Raw genomic sequence first — 19,556 nt, forward strand, 5'->3', positions numbered from 1 at the left:
AGTTATGCCTTAAAGCTGCCTTTACATGAGGCGATTTTTTGACGGGCGATAATCGCCATCGCCTGCAAGAGGTTGACTTGCTGTCTACTTTGAGGCAAGCGATTTTTGAATCACCATTCGCACGAGCGATTTTTCTTGAGCAATGTTGAATCGCCTCATGTAAATGCAGCTTTAGGATCGGGTAGTGAAATTTATGTAGTCGAATTATTTAGGATTTTTTTTTTTCGTTAAACTAGTTAAAAATATTTAGCGCCGTGACTTATTTATGGAATCATTGCCTTTCATTTTCATAACTTGTTCCTATTTAAGGCTTTCGGTTAGTTTGAAATACAAATAAACTGCCAGAGACCGTAGCGTGGGTGTAATCAAATCAAATTTTGGCATTTCGCAGCACTGAAACACTGAATATCGAATACTAAATACCGAATACTTTCCAAAAAGACTAGAAACACAAAACTTATTTAGACATTATTAAACTCCTAAACTTATTAATCATTCAATATGAAATCCAGATACATACATACATACATATTTACTACCAAAAATACATAATTGCAAGCATAGATAAAACAGGTATGTACTTACAATATATGTAGATACATTACTTACTATATACTTAATACATACGTATACATATGTACGCGCTTGTCTCACTTACATACATACATACATACATACATATATGTATATGTATTACATACAAACTTGATAAATATTTAATTAGTTAGCCGAGAATTTTTATGAATTTACATACATATATTTGTAGGTGCGCAAAAAAATACACATACCAAAATATACAAATACATAAATACTTTATATGAGACACTATGTAGATTGCTTTATACATATTCGGCGTTACAATGAGCAGCTATGGCAAAAGGCTCGGTAAAAGGAAAAACCAGAAAAAAAAACTGAATGGGCAACTTCTCAATGTTATTGTATTTGATTCCCCGATTTCGTGAAACTCCTGCGAAAATGTCCCTTCTGAATAGGTGCTTACATACATACATATATACATACATACGTGCATGGGGAAGCAACAGTGTTTGTCAAAAAAAAAGGAAATTGTTTTTAATGCTGTATGCGAAGACTTGTTTATCCTTTAATGTTTGTATGTATGTATGTACGTTTACATGTCTGTATACTTCTCGTAGTTATAAGAATTGAATGGCACATCTTTCGTTGGCCTGTAGAGGAATGCATTAAAATAGAAACTAAGATTTGAAGTAAAAATTCTTATGACATTATTAAATGGGTCCTTTAGAATTAGGAATTACATGCATACATACATACGTACATATGTGGAACCCCATAGAGTTGTATGACAAAATCTGTATGAACAAGTAAGAGTTATTGTTGTTGTTGTTTTCAATAGTGCATAAGCTAAGAAAAATCGACCCCATTCAAAGTTCTAGATGTTGATCCACGTATTTTTGTAAATCCACTAAAAAATTGATAGCGAAGCTATAAACACACACACACACACACACACACGCAGACATGCTTGTCAAGTGTACAAGTACTAAATACTGCTCAGAAACTTAAGTATTTGCTTAAGTACATAATTTTCAACCATGTAGAGATTAACACTAAAATTCCCCCTTCACAAGTACATATGCAAGTAGTACATATATGTATATACGTATATACATATAATATTTCGCGAAAGTTCATTGAGTTTGATTTGAAAGAAAATACTATGTGCGGGCTATTTATTCTGATAGGTACCAAGGTAGTGAAGGTGGAAATGATAGTTGCTTTGGCGACACCTATGCCCTCCTTCAGCAGTCTATATATGTAGTCTTGAAGCAACGCATAGGAACCGAAAAGTAATCGCAGCAGCCATGGTTACAAAATACATACTAAATCGGTTGTTGTTGTTCTATAGGAATTTTATGAGTAATGCCTGGATAAAAGATTGTCGATTCCCTGCAAACAATGCGATTCATCCGGGATGACTCACAAGGGAACTTGCGACTAATAACACTTTTGATCACTTTAAATGGAATGAACTTTTCGCTTTTGTTCGAGCATGTTCTATGAAGAAACTAATTGCTCCCCTTTATACCCGAACGGGTATAAAAAGCGACTAGTCACTTTTAATAAATAAAAATAAAAAATTGCGCCAGTTGCGTTATTAAGCGCCAACGCCGCATATGAAATTCATTGACTAAGAGTGTATATATCATTAAAGCGTTAATAGTAACCGTTAGCGATGAGTCGGGGTCTAATTGATTTCCAATTAATGCCCAATTGTATCCGCTTGAGAAGAATCGGAGAATACTCTTTTTAGAGAAGGCACAGCATTTTTTGCAGAGAGGTTACTTTCGGCAGGTTTTGAGAAAGCGCGATTGAAGTTTGGAATGCGATTTTTCAAAACTATAGATTTTCTAAAAAATCTCGGAGAATGTTACCAGTTCACGAAATACTTAAATTAATTTTATTTTTCTTGTTTATTGTTAATTATTTTTGAGTTTATGAAGGATTTTCTTCAGTAAAATTTTGTTGTATGCTACACTTGTTAAAAATTTTGCAGCCATTTTGTATGTCAAACGACAAAATGCGTTAAAAACTTGTACTAAATTAACGATACTTTTTTGCTCAATATCTCGGAAACTAAATAATAGATAACCAAAAATGGATAAGGCATTTGCGGTAAGTTTAGTATCGCTGCATTATTAAATCAATTTGTACTAAATTAACGATTAAATTTCAAACAATATCTCAAAAAAATTATAAAACCAATCGAAAGATATTATTTTAAAATATACCAGTTACGGCAGTCTTTTATTCAGTCGTCGGCAACACAAAAACAAGAACATAAAATAACTGTAAAGAATGCAACTCATGCTTTCATTCAAAATGTATATGTATGTGTATTCATCTTTCGATCAAATTGATTTTTTTTTACTTAATTCTCCAATTCTGAAAACCTTTTTCATAAAAAAAATCTAAAAAAAAACTTTGTGTGCACTATTTTGATCGCAAGCATTTCTTCTAAGAAAATCTTTTACGAAATTTTCAAGGAACGTTGCAACTTTCCTGTCAAACTATTTAAACTCAACTTTTGTGAGAACGAGTGAGCCGAAATACTTTATAGTGTCATTTCCATATACCACCTTTTCACGAGTAGTATTTCCCACTTTTTCGTAGTTTAAATTTGTTTACTTATTCGTAAAGAAAATAGGTATTCTCAAGCCCAAAATATTAAATTAGCACAGAATGCGGCACATTTACGTATTTTAATTAAATTTCGATAGACCACAAAGAAAGTAAAAAAAAAAATTCGTTTTGTTTTCCAAAGTAGGAACTGAAAATAACCGTTAAATAACAAGAGTTTTAATCTTAGCTCATTAAAAAATTATTATTTTTTGATATTTTTTTTTATTAAAAATAATCGTTAATTTGTATTTTTGCGATAATTGCTAACCGTTATAATGGAGACTGCGTTTTTTTGACCATTTTAAATCTTTTATTTAATATCTAAAAAATTAAGTCCTGAAATAACGGTTATGTTATGGTCGAAAAAATAGTGAGCACAAAATAACGATTAAATTTGAACGAAAAAATAAAATCCAAATTTTAACGATCGAAAAATTATAAATCATCAAAATTATGGTTAAATCTGATTGGAAAAATATAAATAAAATATTAACGCTTAAATTGTGTTCTTTATGGCAAAGATCATAACCGTTAGGGCACCCGTTCTAAAGTGAAATCAATCTTTTTGTAACGCGTTTTCTGGTAAAAAATATTGTTATAAAAATTGCGACTTAAAACAAAAATATTGTAGGTATACATTTTTGAATACGACCATACGAAATGCTTGTTATGCTTTTTATAATAAGTAAGAAATAATTATGCTCTAATTCCACATATTATCCTCGACAAAATATGGATTCCCTCATAAAATTCTTAAAATTCATTGAAAATTATTGAAACCAAAATGTTTATCGAATAAACACAGATAAAAGATCTTACTTAGTTAAGTTGTTGAAAATGCATTTAATTACCAATTAAGTATATTTGAATAATGATAAATCAATTAAAAAGAAAAACTTTATCAATAAAAAAAAAGCCAGTGTAAAATGCGCAAGCAACTATCAAACGGAAAAATATAAATAAAAAATATTTAACGAAAACAAAACGTGAATAATTGTTAGTCACTCAAATAATGACTTATTGAACGCTATTTACTATTATTTATTTCTAGTTGCAAACAAAAATAAAATAAAATTGATTGAAATTAAGTAAAGCAGAAGATTAAAAATTTTGAACTTATAACGCGCAAGTAATTGAATTCATGCACTTCATTATTAATTAAATACAATTTACAAAACCCTTAAGTGAAATTCAGAAAAAAGCATTGAATAAAAAATATTGAATAATAAAATGTATAATAAATTAGCAAATTGTTTTATTCGATTGTTGTTTCAGGAAAATTTTCTTAGTTACATAAATACCAAAGATTTTCTAAGCTTGGATTGCTTTGTTTTTTTTTTTTATTTACAGTGGCTCAAACAAGTGTACACATATTGATTTTTTAAATTCACGAGTCCAAATTTGTTAGCTATTTTTTCATAAAAATATTGCTTATGATTTAACAGAAACCATTTTTATCAAATTTTTAAACTAAATAAAAATTTAGAGAAATTCAAAAAATTTGCATCAAAATTTAGAACTCTTTTATCTGAAGTTTTGGAGAATTTTTTGGTACGCGGTTTTATAGCCCATAAAATTTTAGTCTTTTTAATCTTTTTTTTTGCAAACAGATTTTTGAATTTTTTTTTTTTATAAACACGAATTTCTTATGGAATAATAAAACCGTTCGCAAACAAATTTTAAAAAACCAACGCCAGTTTTTATAAATTGCACTTCTTATATGAAAAATACGCAAAAGACCCAAAAGTTGTTTAAAATATCAGGATTAAAAAATAAAATGTTGAAAAACATATGCACTAAAATAAATAAATAAAATAAGTCAAGGATTTTGTAAAGGTTAGTAAAAGCTCAGTGGTAAATGTACCTATTAATTTTCAATGCAGATATGTTCCTAACTAATTCTACATACGAATTTCTCAATATGAATCTACATATTGCGACCACTTTATTTATTTTCATATTAGCAATATATCTACATACATATATTCTAAATACCTATAAACTAAATCGGGACATAGATATATTTTTTTGAAGTAATTCGACACCCTCGCCACCTAACGGCAACATTTTTAGTGGAGTTATTTTTTTCCTCCTAAATATGCAGAAAGATTCTGCGAAAGATTTACGAGACTTTATGCGATAGCGGCTACGCTGGGCTAGGTCATGTCAGTCGAATGGACAGAAGCGCTCCAGCTCTGAAAGTACTCAACGCGGGGTTGGTAAGACAGGAAGGCCTCTTCTGCGTTGGATATACCAGGTGGAAAAGGATTTGGCTTCACTTGGCGTTTCCAATAGGCGTTAGTTGGAAGAAGAAATATACACCAAATCGGACCATAAATACGGGGTTTCAAATATATTGACAACTGCGCCACCTAGCGGATTAATTACGAGCTAAGTTTGCAGAATGTAGAAATGATCCCAGAGCATAGATGCATTTCTGCATCAAAAATAAAACTTAAAGAAAAAAAATGTCGTTTACGTTATTTAGGCGGTTTTTTGAGGGAACAATAACGGAAAAGTTTTAGCTTGAAACATTATAAAGATATAAAAAAAAAAAAATCAGAACGTGAACACTTGTTTCGAGTCACTGCAGTACGAATGTATGTACGTACTTAATCGTGCCAAATCGCTGAAGTTGTGTGAGCGCTAGTCGAATACCTGCTGCCAGTTATGCCTCAAATGCCTGCAGGGTAGGAGGTAAGTAAAAATAAAGAAAATTTTCCATAGACGTGGGATTGCATGCAAAACTGTGATACAAATTTAATATCGCGTTCGGGCTGCATGGTGTATGTGGTTATGGGCCCAAGTTATTAAATCCGTTATGAGGATATGTACTTATGTATGTGGATAATGCAACTGAAAGATACCTAGGCTCCCTTGGATTGGGGAGTGTGAAAGCAAATCGCCATAAAACTATAACACCGTGCAGCAATCCACGTAAGTTAGCTAATTTTCAACAATTTCAAGTAAACAATTTAATTTGGCATGTCAACAAAATATTATCAGCGTCAGGAGCGTAAAAAAAAAACCAAATGATCAACATTTTCTAAGGCGTCAAAAATGCTTAGTTACGATAATATTTACCGCCTAAAAATAGCAACAAGTGTTTTGTTTTCACAAAACTTTTCTATTCCAGTACTGCTCTGCAAAAATCAAATCTTACGATTATCAGCACACCGCCTGAAGCGGTTTCGTAATCAAGCACTTTTCGTGTAAGTTAATATGTAGTATATGTGTATCTATGTATATATGTATGTAATATTATCACCTACATATCTACAGAGTTTGTCACGCACAGAGTTTGATAAGCAAAACATTTGTCAATTTGTAGCTCATAAATTGGCAACGGTTCAGCTGGCAGTCTAAGCAAAGCAATCGTCACGCAAATCCCACCTTGCCTGTTCCACACGCCACACCATCTCCTTTGAAAATAATCAAAAAGTACTCACTAACATGTGGCAGTACTCATAATAAGTAATGTATTTCGTTAGTTTTATTTACATTTTTTTTAGTATCGAACTCTCTTCCCAAAGTAAGCGGGGAGCTGATCTTAGCGCATGTGACTGCGGCATTATCAATTACTTAGTTGCTGTTAAATGGATTTGCACAGGTTTATACCAATCGTCGAAGTACAATGGATGCACTCGCCATCTGATAACAGACATGTGCCACACACTTACACTTCATAGTTAAAGTCCAGCTAAATGGGGGAACTAAGCCTTAAGTCAAGCAGGTACTTACACACTTAGCAGAATAAACAGCTGTGTGGCTATAGTAGATAGTACATATGTACATATAAATATACATATAATAAGTAGGCTATAGCTTCGACATTATATTTTGAGTAATAGCCGCTTGACCGAATTGTCCTCCGCCGCTCGTGTTACAGTTAGGTACGGAGCCTAAGTCAAGAGATTTTTTCCAAAACATAGAAAGGAAATTCACTTAAAGACAAGGTCCTACTATTTGTATTAGACATTTAAAACATGAGATCTTTACAGCTAATACGAAACCTACTTTAATTTTTGGTTATTAAATCTCTGTTATTTTGACACGCGATTGGCAAATTTGAAGTTTTTAAGTTTCTAGTTGCTCCACTTTAGATTTTTCTTCCTATTTATAAATTTTATTGGTTGTCTTGGACACCTTTAATCCACTCAGCGTACAATTTCTTGTTCAATGACTATGTTTTTCCCAGTGTAACGTATTCGGAGGAGTAATGCCATGTCAGAAGTTTCTCCGATATTCTCTCACTTGCACGTAAATATGTATATATACCCAAGAGCACAACTGGAATTCTAAAGAGCGCCACTCAACGGCAACAAACACAAAGCTGCATCAACACTCACAGAAAAAAATCAACAATGAAACGAATAAGAAAATGCATCGTAGTAATGCACCATACAACTAGGTATCTGCTAGATACGCTGCAGAAGTGCAGGTATGTTATATGTACTTAACATATTTGTGTGCAGTTTTTACCCACACTTCAGTGCCTGCTCATTCACGCTCTCCGCATTGCGCTCAGCCACTGGTGTTCTCCATCAACACCCTTCTATGGCCGCTTGCTGCAGTTCGTCACAGACATTGGATTTGCTATAAAACACAACCACACCACCGAGTTCCGTTCATTCGGAGTCGAACTCTTGAGCGGAAAAGAACAAAAAAGCGGAAAACCAAGAAACAGCGAAGACCAAATACAAATAGAAAATCCTCAGCAAAACAAAAGCGAAGTGGTTAAATAGTGAATTGTATGTGCGAAAATCAAGCACGCGGTTATATATAAAATTAAGTATATAACAGCAAGAACAAGTCAAAAGTAGTTACGTGTGTAGCGAAGTTATTGCTCGCGCGAATTTACAAACGAGTTTTTAATACCATCGCAAAGAATCTGAAAAACTAAGAGCGACGCAGTGCATTGTAATTCGTCACTGGAAACGTGTAGCGAAACAAAGTCATTGGAAAGTTCTAGAAGCGAATAAGCAACAACAATAGCAAAACAAGTGACTTCGTCGTAGTGGAGTGCCTTTTGTAGTGGAATCAATACTTTTAAACTCATATTTTGCCTTCCTCGAATTCTAAACCGGCGAAATGGCTTTCATGATGCCCGTAATGAAGAACAACTACGACATCTACAAGGATAGTCGTTCGCGCAAAACTTCAGAGTGCTCCACTACCAGTTCGAATGGTGGCGCACCCACATTGTCTTCCGCCATGGGTGGGGCACCCAGTGGGCGTGTGCGCAAAGTTTCTGAGTGCAAGTCAGAAAGTTTCGCCACCTCACCTTCGCACACCTATCGCATGCAGATGCAGCGCTGTCAGTCATCGCGCGCCTTTCCCCGCAACGCATCGCGCACCTCGCACTCGTCGGCCGCTGGCGCCTTGTCGCCCACGCGCTCCTTCAGCCAGGCGTCCAGTCCGCCTAAGACGATTAACACTGCGGAAAGCCAGAACGATATCACAAAATTTCACTTGCGGCTGGTTGAAAAGCTCCGCAAGTCCTTTCGCAAGGACAGCGCCAAACGGTCATGAGAACGCGAAAGCGCCCTCCATCACAGCAACAGTAGTGGCAGCTATCCCAATGACGATGGCAGCACAACAAAAGCAGAAAACAATAATTTCAAACATAATAGGGAAGCGCAGCAGCATCAGCAGCGGTCACAGGTCGACAGCCCTGAAAGTAGTGCTAGTAGGCGTCAGTCGGCCGGTCGTGATGTTGTCTGCGCGTCGGCGGATACCGCCACAACCCACAAGGAAAGCGGTGATAATTTCGATATCGTCGCAGCAGACGCCATTGAAGACGCAGAAGATTGGCCAAAGTTCGAAGACAACAACACCGTTGCGGCGCCGAGTTCGTTGGCCGCACACTTGGGACGGCGCATCACAGCGCCATTAACGCGTGCCAACCTCAAGCGTTGCCACAAAAAATTCGCGAAGCTGCAGCTCACAACGGCGGCGCAGCATTCACTAGCGGGCCAAATGGGCTCCGCGTCCACGATAGAATTGTACTCCAGCTCGGATGGCTCAAGTTTGTTTGGCGGCGACCGAAGACAACTGCTTGCAGAGGGCAAGAAAGCGCAGCAGAAACGCATCAAACAGACGACAACAACAAATGTCACAGCAATGGGCGAGAAAACGGAAGTAACGGAGAAACCAAAGCAGACGGAGGCGGCGACAGGTCGTGGTCGCAAAAAACGTAAACGCATGAATTTCCTGCGGCGCTCTACTTCCCGCTTTAGTTCGAAGAGCGCGCCGGGTTAAGACAAGACACCCACACACCAGAGCGTGCGTTGTATGCTTTCAGCTGTAATTTGGGCTTCATGTGGCAGCAGTGTTGGCTTTAAATGTTTGCCGCGCATCACTTTGCAACGCAGCGCAACGCAACGCAGCAGCAGAGCAGGGAAGTAAAGATTAATGAAGCAGGACTGGCGATACAGCCGCAAAACATTCAGGGTCCAATTGGGTCTTGCGACTCGTCGCCTGACTGCAGTTTGTTGCACGCGCGCACAACGTGATCAGCATTGTGGCAGCAGCAACTGTCGCTGCCATTTCGAATGCAAGGTCGCGTGCGCGTCGGCATTCTCAAGGCGAGTAGTAGGAAAGGAGTGAATGAGTGATGGATACAACGGCGGAGGGATGAAAGAGGGCGCAACCAAATTGAGGTGCGAGCTGGCAGATAGCCCAAATATTTTACATATATATGCATCTGAATCTGGGCGAGCGAATGCAGTGGTGGCAGCGCTACAACGGTACTTATTTGCGAAATATCACAGGCAATGCGGATAGCATGGCTATTTTTGGGCTCATTCGACAAATGGTAAGCGGAAATTATCACAAGGAATGAACCGCACTATTCTAAAGACAGAACCCGAACTTTTTAAGTATATTTTGAATGTATGATTTTTTTAGAAGCAATTAAGTATTTTGGAATAATATTTTTTATTGAATATTATTTTATACAAATTTTAGAACTTATGCCATGTGATAAAGTATGAAACTATTTTGGGAAAGCAAATGCTTGTGGAAGTAACAACAAAAATATAGACATTTAAAGAAGTGAGCTTAAGAGCCGAATAAACAAATTTACATAAAGTTTCAAACGGTTTTCAGGGAACTAAATGCTTCCAAATTTCTTTAAAAAATATGAAAACTATACAACGTTGAAACTGCCATTTCCAAATTGTTCTGTAGAGAAAAGCTTTGAGTTAATAGAATTTATTTTTCTGCACAACACATAACATTACAAATATTTTAGAGCTGTCTTTGGGCTTCCATGAAATTGAACAGAACAAGCACTTTTTGCTTGAAAGCAAATAATAATTAGCGAGAAGCCACAAAAGTGCCACACACATGGCCGTGGAAGCCCATTTACGCCACTCAAATACAATAACAAAAGAAAAAACATTAGCTAAAAAACTGCTAGTTTCTAATTTAAGTGTAAACTTTAACGGTATCTAATAAAAACAAACAAAATGGACTCGTCAAGTATAACTGAAAGTTTTCTGCTTTATAAAATTATTAACTGCAATTTATGCAATAAATCAATGTTGAACATTATTTAAGTATTAGGTAAATAAATAGTATCTATAAATATATGTATGTAGGTTAGTTTGCTTTCTAATGTCTAAGTTAAGTGAAAATGCTTTAAATGTATACAACCTATACATGTCTACATGAAATTATTTGTATACTAAGTAATACAAAACAAATGTGCTATGTATGTATGTACATATGTACAATATATGTATAAGTATTTGCTTTGAATAATCTGAAGTATATGAAATAAAAAAAAAAAATAAAAAATTAAATAAACACACAAAATTTGCGCTATTTATTGGAAAAATTATTATTTTATAGGCTGTTTTTATGTGAGTATGTCTAACTTCACTTCGAAGATGGGGAAAAATAACAGAGAGAGGAGAATATAAATATTATTGACTTGTGGAAAAGTACATGCAATTATAGCACATACATACACACACATAGCCGCCAATCAATAAGCACGCTGCCTATTTTACACGCAACGGATTCCAGCCCTATTCGAGCCAAAGTTGAATCCATAATGAGTGGAGCGGCCTACTGAAGGTTGCTGAATGCATGCAATACATACATATTTACAAGCCAATTAGATTTACATACATATGTACATAAGGGTAATTTAATTCAAATGGACCAATTAACCGTCTGGGAGCGTCGTTACCGACATTTCTAGCCAAAAAGGAATGCACGCTATTCAACTTGTAAGGAATCAAGCGTTTTCAAACATATTTGGCTACAAACAAGTGCATGTGTGTGTGTGTGTGCAAGCAGTTACCCCTCAGCCAAGCCCACTAGTTCTCGATTTGGAGCACTCGTCTTTAACTAAAAAACTCCAGGTCAGATCAACTTCTTCTGCTTGTCTTAGAATTTCGTATTGAACCTTTTTGCAACTGGTATTCTTATTTCTAGTCATTGCCTAACTAGTAGTAGAGTCTATGGACTAGCTAAGCTTTTCCCACCAGGATAACATTGTCGACAAGCAGAACGCTTAACATCTAATAAGGAGACTGCTCCACTACGCCTTGGAAATATGCCTTTTGTGCACTTTTCATTAATGGCAACTGGCGGCCTTCACCTACTTTCGTACGGCAAGCTTAGTGGCTTTGGGATTTTTATACTATTTAGTATGAAAATATGTATGTATGTATGTACGTGTGTATGTAAGTACATTTGTATGTGGGCATAGATATGTATGTATGTCACAGCAAATACTTTTATTTGTAGAACTTTGAATGGCTTTGTAATGCCAAAGGATTTGTTAGATAATTTGACAGAAATGAAAGGGATTTCAGCGCATTTCTAGAAGATTAGTATGCACATGTGTATGTAGTTATGTAAATACTTTGTACTCACAGGCAAATAATATATAAGCATACACGAAAGTAAAACACAGCGCGACGGCTAAGTATTATTTAGTGAATAATAGAGAATATCAGACATTTCACTTAGTCACAGATATATGTATGTACATATGTATGCACATACTGACATACATATTTGTTTCTCAATGGCTGCGCTTTCGAAATTCTGAAAAGAATTAATGATGAAAATTTGCCAAACTGCCTTTCTTCACATATACGAAAATTTCTGTTGACTAAATAGAATGGCGAAATAGCAAAATTTTTGTTGTGCAACAGACTTAAGAGAAATTCCAACGACAACGTCAATAAATACCTGAAGGCGTACATACTATAAATACAAACATACGTATGTATATATGTAGTACATACACACATACAGTGAAAGCTCGATATTACGATGTTGAAGAGGCTGGACAAATGCTTCGTTATATCTATAGTTTCATTACATTTATATTTAGATTATCAAAACCCCGATACAAAGCAAAATGCAGAGTTTTGGAATCATGGGGCAGAGCAAAAATTTTGTTATATTAGCTCTGATTCAATATTTTTCGTGTAAAATGTCAAACAGCAAAATTACTCTTTAAAGTGAAAAAAGTATTTTTCCTGCAAAAACGTGAACCAGTGATCGCTTGACACTTTTCATGATTATACCAGAAGAAAAAGTGCGGGTAAAATCTTGCAACATCATTCTCTACACAACTCTCCAAAAATCGCTTTTATTTACAGGATTTTGGAGCACGGGACCATTTTTCCTATAACTTCCTGCAAATTCGTGTAAAAACCTGCAAGTTCATGGAGTACTGGATGAGAGCTATTATTGAATTATTCGTTTTATCAATGCTCAATTTATCGAGGTTTCACTCTATGTAGTGTATATATGTATGCAGTAAGTACATTCATTTGTATGCGTCAGAAGAAAATTCGCCCCTTTTTTCGTGAGTGAATTGAATTTTAACCGCCTGATGCGGTCGTACGTCAAATGTTATGCATTTTAAAAGAAATTCGCATGCTAGCACCACCCTACACACAAATAAACATACATACATATATATATATATATGTGAATGAACATAAAATTGGTTGCATTGGCGACAACTAGGCGAATAACAAAATGTAAGAAAAACAAAAAAAAAACAAATATTTAATGCGATCTTTCTTATACGGATATGTGTTTGTATGCAAGTCTGTCTGATTGACAATAAACAATAAAAATAAACTGTATACATATATTTTTTACAAGATATTTCGCTTTCTAAGAATAATTAAAAATTACGGCGGCTTGTTGTTTGTCTAACATATGACCTTCAAGATACTCGCACATATATATATGCGTATATATGTAAATATATAGAAGATCTAAAAGAAATAGTGAGCGTGAAAAGTCTGCGCCAGTTTATCGGGTTTTATTTGTAGTTGTAGATTATTTAGTTCAAAATGAATATGTATTGTCTTTAAAAATTGGAAAGTTCTTAACGCTGGCACAGTACGCACGTCATTTGGCCATATATATACGCAAATTCTTAGATAAACATACCTTGGACTTTAATAAGAATGATTCATGTGTTATCAGCAATTTCATTAGGAATCATCAGCATTAAATTAACCCAATTGAAGCAAGTAAGAGCAATTCAACAAACAAAAAACTATTTCTATTAATTAAAAATAAATGCCACAGTCAGTGCCTTGTTCTTTACAAAATGTATAGATAATTTCGCAATTTCTGCATCCTGAAATCATCATACGTCCAAATAATTACTTTGCTCCCTTGTTTATCTCATAAATGCGTATGCATATGTCACCTTGAATATATGTGTATGTATGTAAATCTACATCCAGAGGCAATAAACCGCTTCAGCTAATTTAACAGCTGACAATTTTCTTGATAATTTCCGATTATAAACCGCACTTTACCAGCTTGAACCCGAATTTTATAACTGGTGAACGGTTAAATGGGTGGTGCTCAACCAACCGCAAAACATCCCGGTTAAATGACAGGTCCACACATACATATTTAAATACATAAAATACAAATGTGTACCCACCGACAGTGCTGCAATAAAGTATACAGCCACATTTGATGCGCACATTGCAATTAGATGACAATTATTTTTTTTCTTTTTGTTGCTATTGTATGTACAGTTTTTGTGTACACAATTTTATCAATTTGACGCTGATAAAATATCTATCTCATGTTTGCTTGGTCATATTGCGTTGTGGCGCAAATAAGTGATTTATGATTTAATAAATGTGAAACGACTGTCCGTACGCGTATAGTACACATATGTATATACATATACATATGTATGTATGCACTTACATATATTTTTTGTATTTCTCTGCAATGGTCCCCCTCATTGCATGTCAATTGGGCGGCATCAGCGCGTATCGCTTATGTGGCGTCTGCACATGTTGGAAATTGACCGTTAAACGAAGTGGCAAGCCAGATTTTCCGCATTCATTTCAATCGCAGAGAGCATAAAAGTGGTATGAAATGAATAATGGTCAAGTATTTGCATTAATGTGCTTAGATATGTAATACATATGTATGTAAGTATGCAAGTACTAGCCTAAGCAGTTTATGGTTAGTAATATAAAGGTGATCATATGCATCCAGTTTAGTGCTTATGTATGTATGTATGTATGCACGCAAATTAAGACAGAAGTAAATGCGGAAGTTATTCGGTACTGAGAATGATATGGAATTCGAACGCCTATCTTCTATTCTTTCTATTTTTATTTTTTTGCCAACAGCGTTTGAATACTTTTTGTTATTTTGCACGAAATTATTTGCACGATCGCTTATTTTTTTATGTACAGTCATGTACAAAAAATTCATAAGATTTTTACGAAAATATAATGTATTCTATAACATAGCCACAAAAAATTATAGTTTCACACTTTCTATAAAATTTACAAAAAATAAAAAATTTTTTTTCAAAATTTCAAACTTTTTATACAGAATTTTTAGAAACTTTTCGAGTATGCAGCTTCAAGTCGTTAAAGGTTACCATTGATTTGTTAGATTTCACTTTAGACTTTCATTAAATTTATTTCAATTAATTTGAAATTCACAATAATAAAGGCTAGTATTTTCATAAAAAATTAATGAAAACATTTGTTCATGAAAATAATTGTGAATATTATATTAGAACAGGGTGTATGCTAACTTTTGACGCTGACTGTGTGTTCATACCTTAATATAGAATAGGCCCTATTTTTATTCCTTTGAATAGTAATTTTTGAATTTAATTAAAAAGTAAAGTGTTTTACTTACTTATTCTATTTAAACACTGTTTGTTTTGATTAAAGGCTATATGTATGTAATTTAATACTGTCATAGTTATTTTTAAATTCTATTAGATGCCGTCTTTTCTACAAAGCTGGATTTCCAAAGAAAATAAATTAGGGCCTTTCTATTATTAAGGCAACGATAGGTATTTACATCGTTGAACCATTACAACCCCGAACTAGTTAAAGCTCCGAATTATCCTCTAGGCAGACCAGTTCAAATTCAATAAATTTCACTGCGCTGCTGCTAAAACTCACCTCCCCAAATTCAATGTCGGCGCCGACCACACAAAAAGGTCGCCTATCAATCACTTGCACATTTCTAGGTTTTCTCTGAAGGTACTTGTTGTAATCAAATATTTACTTATACTGCATTGCGGAAATGCGTGTGCGAAAAGATTGCGTTACAAACAGCGTATTTCCTAAGCGCGGAATTCAATTAATTTGCTAATTATTACAACACGCCCGTCATTTGTATGGCTGTTGCATAATTTACGTGCGAGCTTCTAAGGAATTGCATAATGGAAATGAAAGTAAAATGAGCAAAAACAAGAGCGCAACCGCCTTCAAATCAAATATGTAGAACAGAAAATAAACTTTTTATGGTAAGCTCAAATTGGACTCTTAAGAATTTCCCGCAAGGGCCCCATAGTAAGCGGGACGTAACGTTACAGTTTTAGAAGGATAGGTGAGAATCTCTTCTGCACTACCGAAATACTATTATATCGATTTTTATTACATCCAATAGATAGATTGAAATCCCGATCAATTTCTTTTTATCTCGTTTAAGAGTCTTCTTCTTATTTGGTCATACAACCGTTTTTGCGTTTGGGCTAAGCCCAAAAAAGCTTCGCCAGTTGCCTCTCTCCTTTGCGCCAGTTGTTCATCGCAAGTGCGGACAGTTCCTTTTGCATTAAGTCCTTCCATTGTATTCGTGGGAGTCGAAGGATATTTTCACCGGAGCGCCACCTTACTATGTCCATGTCGTTAAAAAGCTCGTACAGCTCGGCATTCCATTTTCTTCGGCACTCGTCACCCACGCAAACAGGGCTTACAGATCTTGCGTACAATAATTCCCTCAAAAGCCACCAAAGCCTTCTCATATTTGCTTGACATCGTCCATTTTTCTGCACCATACAAAAGAATTGGCCGAATTAGAGACTTATAGATTGTAATTTTTACTCGTCGAGAGGGGACTCTGCTTTTCACTTGCCTACCGAGCACAAAGTAGCACCTGTTGGCAAAAGTTATTCTTCGCTTTATCTCCAGACAGACATTATTGGTGGTGTTTATACTAGATGCTGTGACGTGTGTCCCAATTCGCGACGGCTTTTTATGTTTAAGAATCTTTATGTATTTATATCCGGTGGTGGACTGTCTTTCCGGCAATATTACGCAAATATTTATGAGGTTATTTTACATCACAACAACAATAAGAATGTGTCTAGCAAACGAAGCCATTGACATAAGGCCTGCATTGGAAGTCAGCCGTCTTTGTTTACGGAATTTCCGGTGCTCCTGCTTCTCATAAAATTTCCCTGTTGGCGTTCAAATTCAAAAGCATACGAAATTCGCCCAAAAAAATTATATTTCACCGCAATCGGTGCATTAAGCGACATACATACATATGTACATACATGTGTACATATGTACATATGTATATGGGTCTACGTGGTCAGTTGCACCTCTTTGAAACACAAAAAAGGATATTTATAGGCCGAACGAAAATAACTTGAAAAAAAAATTTACATAAATCAAAAAACAATTAAAAAAACAAAAATAATGTACGGGCTATAAAAAGAGCTTTGTGTATCTGAATGTCATTTATTTATGTAAAATCGAATTCTTTTGACCAATAGTAGGATTAAACGCTTAAGCGTGGTCCCATAAACATGTTTGTGTAGTTGTTTAAAAGTTTGTTAAAAGAATACGTGGAATTCGAATTGCTTGAGAGCGTTCTTTGTAAACAGGTTCGACTTGTCGACAGCAGTGGGCCTACATACTGCTCAAGAGCCGCCAGGGCACGAGACTTGTGCTCAGAAGGCAGATAAGCCAATGGCAACGTGTGAGCCTTGAGTGTGTGCATTTGAATGCTTGCCAGTGTGGTAAGTTGAGTCTGTAGGCAGACGATAGTGCAATTAGAAAGAGGCACAACTCACAATTTGGCATTTTTGAAATTATGTGCTAGAAATGTACACAGAGCTTTTATTTACCCTTGCCCATATGATTATTATGTGCTAAGAAATAGTTTTTACGCTTTTTCTGACAAACGTGTAAGTTGTGAGTTGTGCCCCTTTTGAAGACTGCGTGCGATATGTATGCACATATTTGCATACTCGCATGCAGTTTCTTGTCAAGGTAAGTTACACACACACACAGTAACCTACGGCCTTCCACCGAATGCACCGGTTTGTTGCACTCACTTTTCAATGCAAACTACAGCATAAAACACACAAGCAACACGTGAATGGCAAAAAATTTTTCAATCAATTTACATACATACATACATATATTTTTAACACCGAAATTTCAATTTCAATTAGCAAGAAATCGAAGTATTTGTCTATGTAATTATTTGGTGTTGAGCGCCAGCTGCCAGAGTTGAGAAGTAAACAAACACAGAAGCACCGCCCAATATGCAACAATGAAGTGCAATTTAATAAACTTTTTTACTTGTAGATAAATATTAAATAGTTGCTGGCAAGGTGGCAAAATTTAATTTCTTGTTGACTTCATTTGTTAATTAAATTAGTAAAAAATATACAAACATACAAAGCTAATTAGTAATACCGTCATGCAAATGTATTTATCATATATCACATATGTGTATGTGTGTGTGTGTGTGTGTGTGTGTGTATGTGGCAAAATGCGCTATTTACGAGCAACCAAATGGGGAAATTGTCTTCTTATGTGCGATTTTTTAATGGTTTTTGACGCAAATAAAAACATTCTTTGGCAAGTACGTAGGTTAGAGCACTTAAACCTGCCAAAAACTGCCCGCACAAATAACAAACGATGATTGCAATGATTCGCCAAATGGGCCGAATGCCAATTAAATTAGAAGAAAAACAGAATAGTTGCGAAAATACATGCATATCGATGTTGCAATGAAGTTTAAGTAAATTAAAATAAATTACATCCGTACTAAATATTATTGACGCAAGGCGTAATGGCATGCATTTACATTTGAAAATAGCTGAATGTTGCATGTTCCACTGTGCATGCGCCACTTAAGTGCACGAAAAATGAGATTTGCAAATTATAGGCATCGAACGGAACACGAAATGACTAAAAAGTACGTTGGATTATTTAATAATTAGTCACATTAAAGGGCATAGAATAAAATAAAAACACGCCCACGTAATGCATTTTGAAAAAAAATTACATAAATTTTTATGTATTTAATGAAGGCATTAGAAAGTTCTACGGCGAGGAGTCACATCTACAAAATTAACATAGAAATCACTCTGAAAGACATGAGTGTCAAAACAGAGCAAAGGAGAGGGGGACATACTATACCTACTGTGCAGATCTTTTTTTTTTTTTATAAAAACTACACATACACATTTGGTTACCCAGTGAATAAATATAGTAGGAACCCATATTTAGTAGGTTCAGTTAAAAAATCATTCAAAAGGTTTAAGGGAAATAAGTTTCTTTGCTCTTTTGAGAAATTTTCGTACTTTTATATACGTGGTTTTTTTATAAAAACATTGTTCGTGCTATAAGTAGAACCCGCATATACATTAGGGTGGTCCAAAAAAGTCGGAATTTTAATGCTCTCGCTCCCTACGATTGTTCTATACCGAAAAAATATACCTCTCAAAGTTTTCCATGTATTTTAAATGGTGTCCCAAAAAATAACTTTTTGAAACTCAGAATACGGATAACACCATTATAAATTATTTAAACGTATTCCGAAATAATAAAATATTTTGATTAATTAAAAATACATTTTCTTTTTTGGTAGAACCTGAGAGATTACTATATTTTCTACTTAAATTTAAGAAGCTTGGACGATTTTTGAATTATAAACTAATTATCTGCTCTTACAAGGGGCGCTACGAAAAATCTCGCCTAGAAGGCTCAACTTATCTGAAAGCATTGATACAAAGGTAGCGCATATATGGTATATGTATGTATGTATGTCTGAGGTGCAAATTAAATTCATTTACATAATCGTTCCCATAAAAATTCTGTGTA

At 35.0% G+C, this 19,556-nt stretch overlaps 1 protein-coding gene across 1 annotated transcript; it reads left to right on the forward strand.

The window, feature by feature from the left end:
- Nucleotides 1–7,731: 7,731 nt before the first annotated feature.
- LOC118753131 lies at nt 7,732–10,552 on the forward strand. Its single transcript, XM_036487992.1, has one exon. It carries the CDS (start codon nt 8,254–8,256, stop codon nt 8,692–8,694), a length of 441 nt encoding a protein of 146 aa, XP_036343885.1. The 5' UTR covers nt 7,732–8,253; the 3' UTR covers nt 8,695–10,552.
- The last annotated feature ends 9,004 nt before the right edge of the window (nt 10,553–19,556 follow it).

This window comes from Rhagoletis pomonella, unplaced genomic scaffold (genome assembly GCF_013731165.1).
Source record: "Rhagoletis pomonella isolate Grant_MI unplaced genomic scaffold, Rhpom_1.0 Rhpom_scaffold_02125, whole genome shotgun sequence".
NCBI classification, from domain to species: Eukaryota; Metazoa; Arthropoda; class Insecta; order Diptera; family Tephritidae; genus Rhagoletis; species Rhagoletis pomonella.

What these genes read in the sequence shown, in the direction of transcription:
- LOC118753131 (XM_036487992.1), top strand. Translation starts at nt 8,254, where the DNA reads ATGGCTTTCATGATGCCCGTAATGAAGAACAACTACGACATCTACAAG.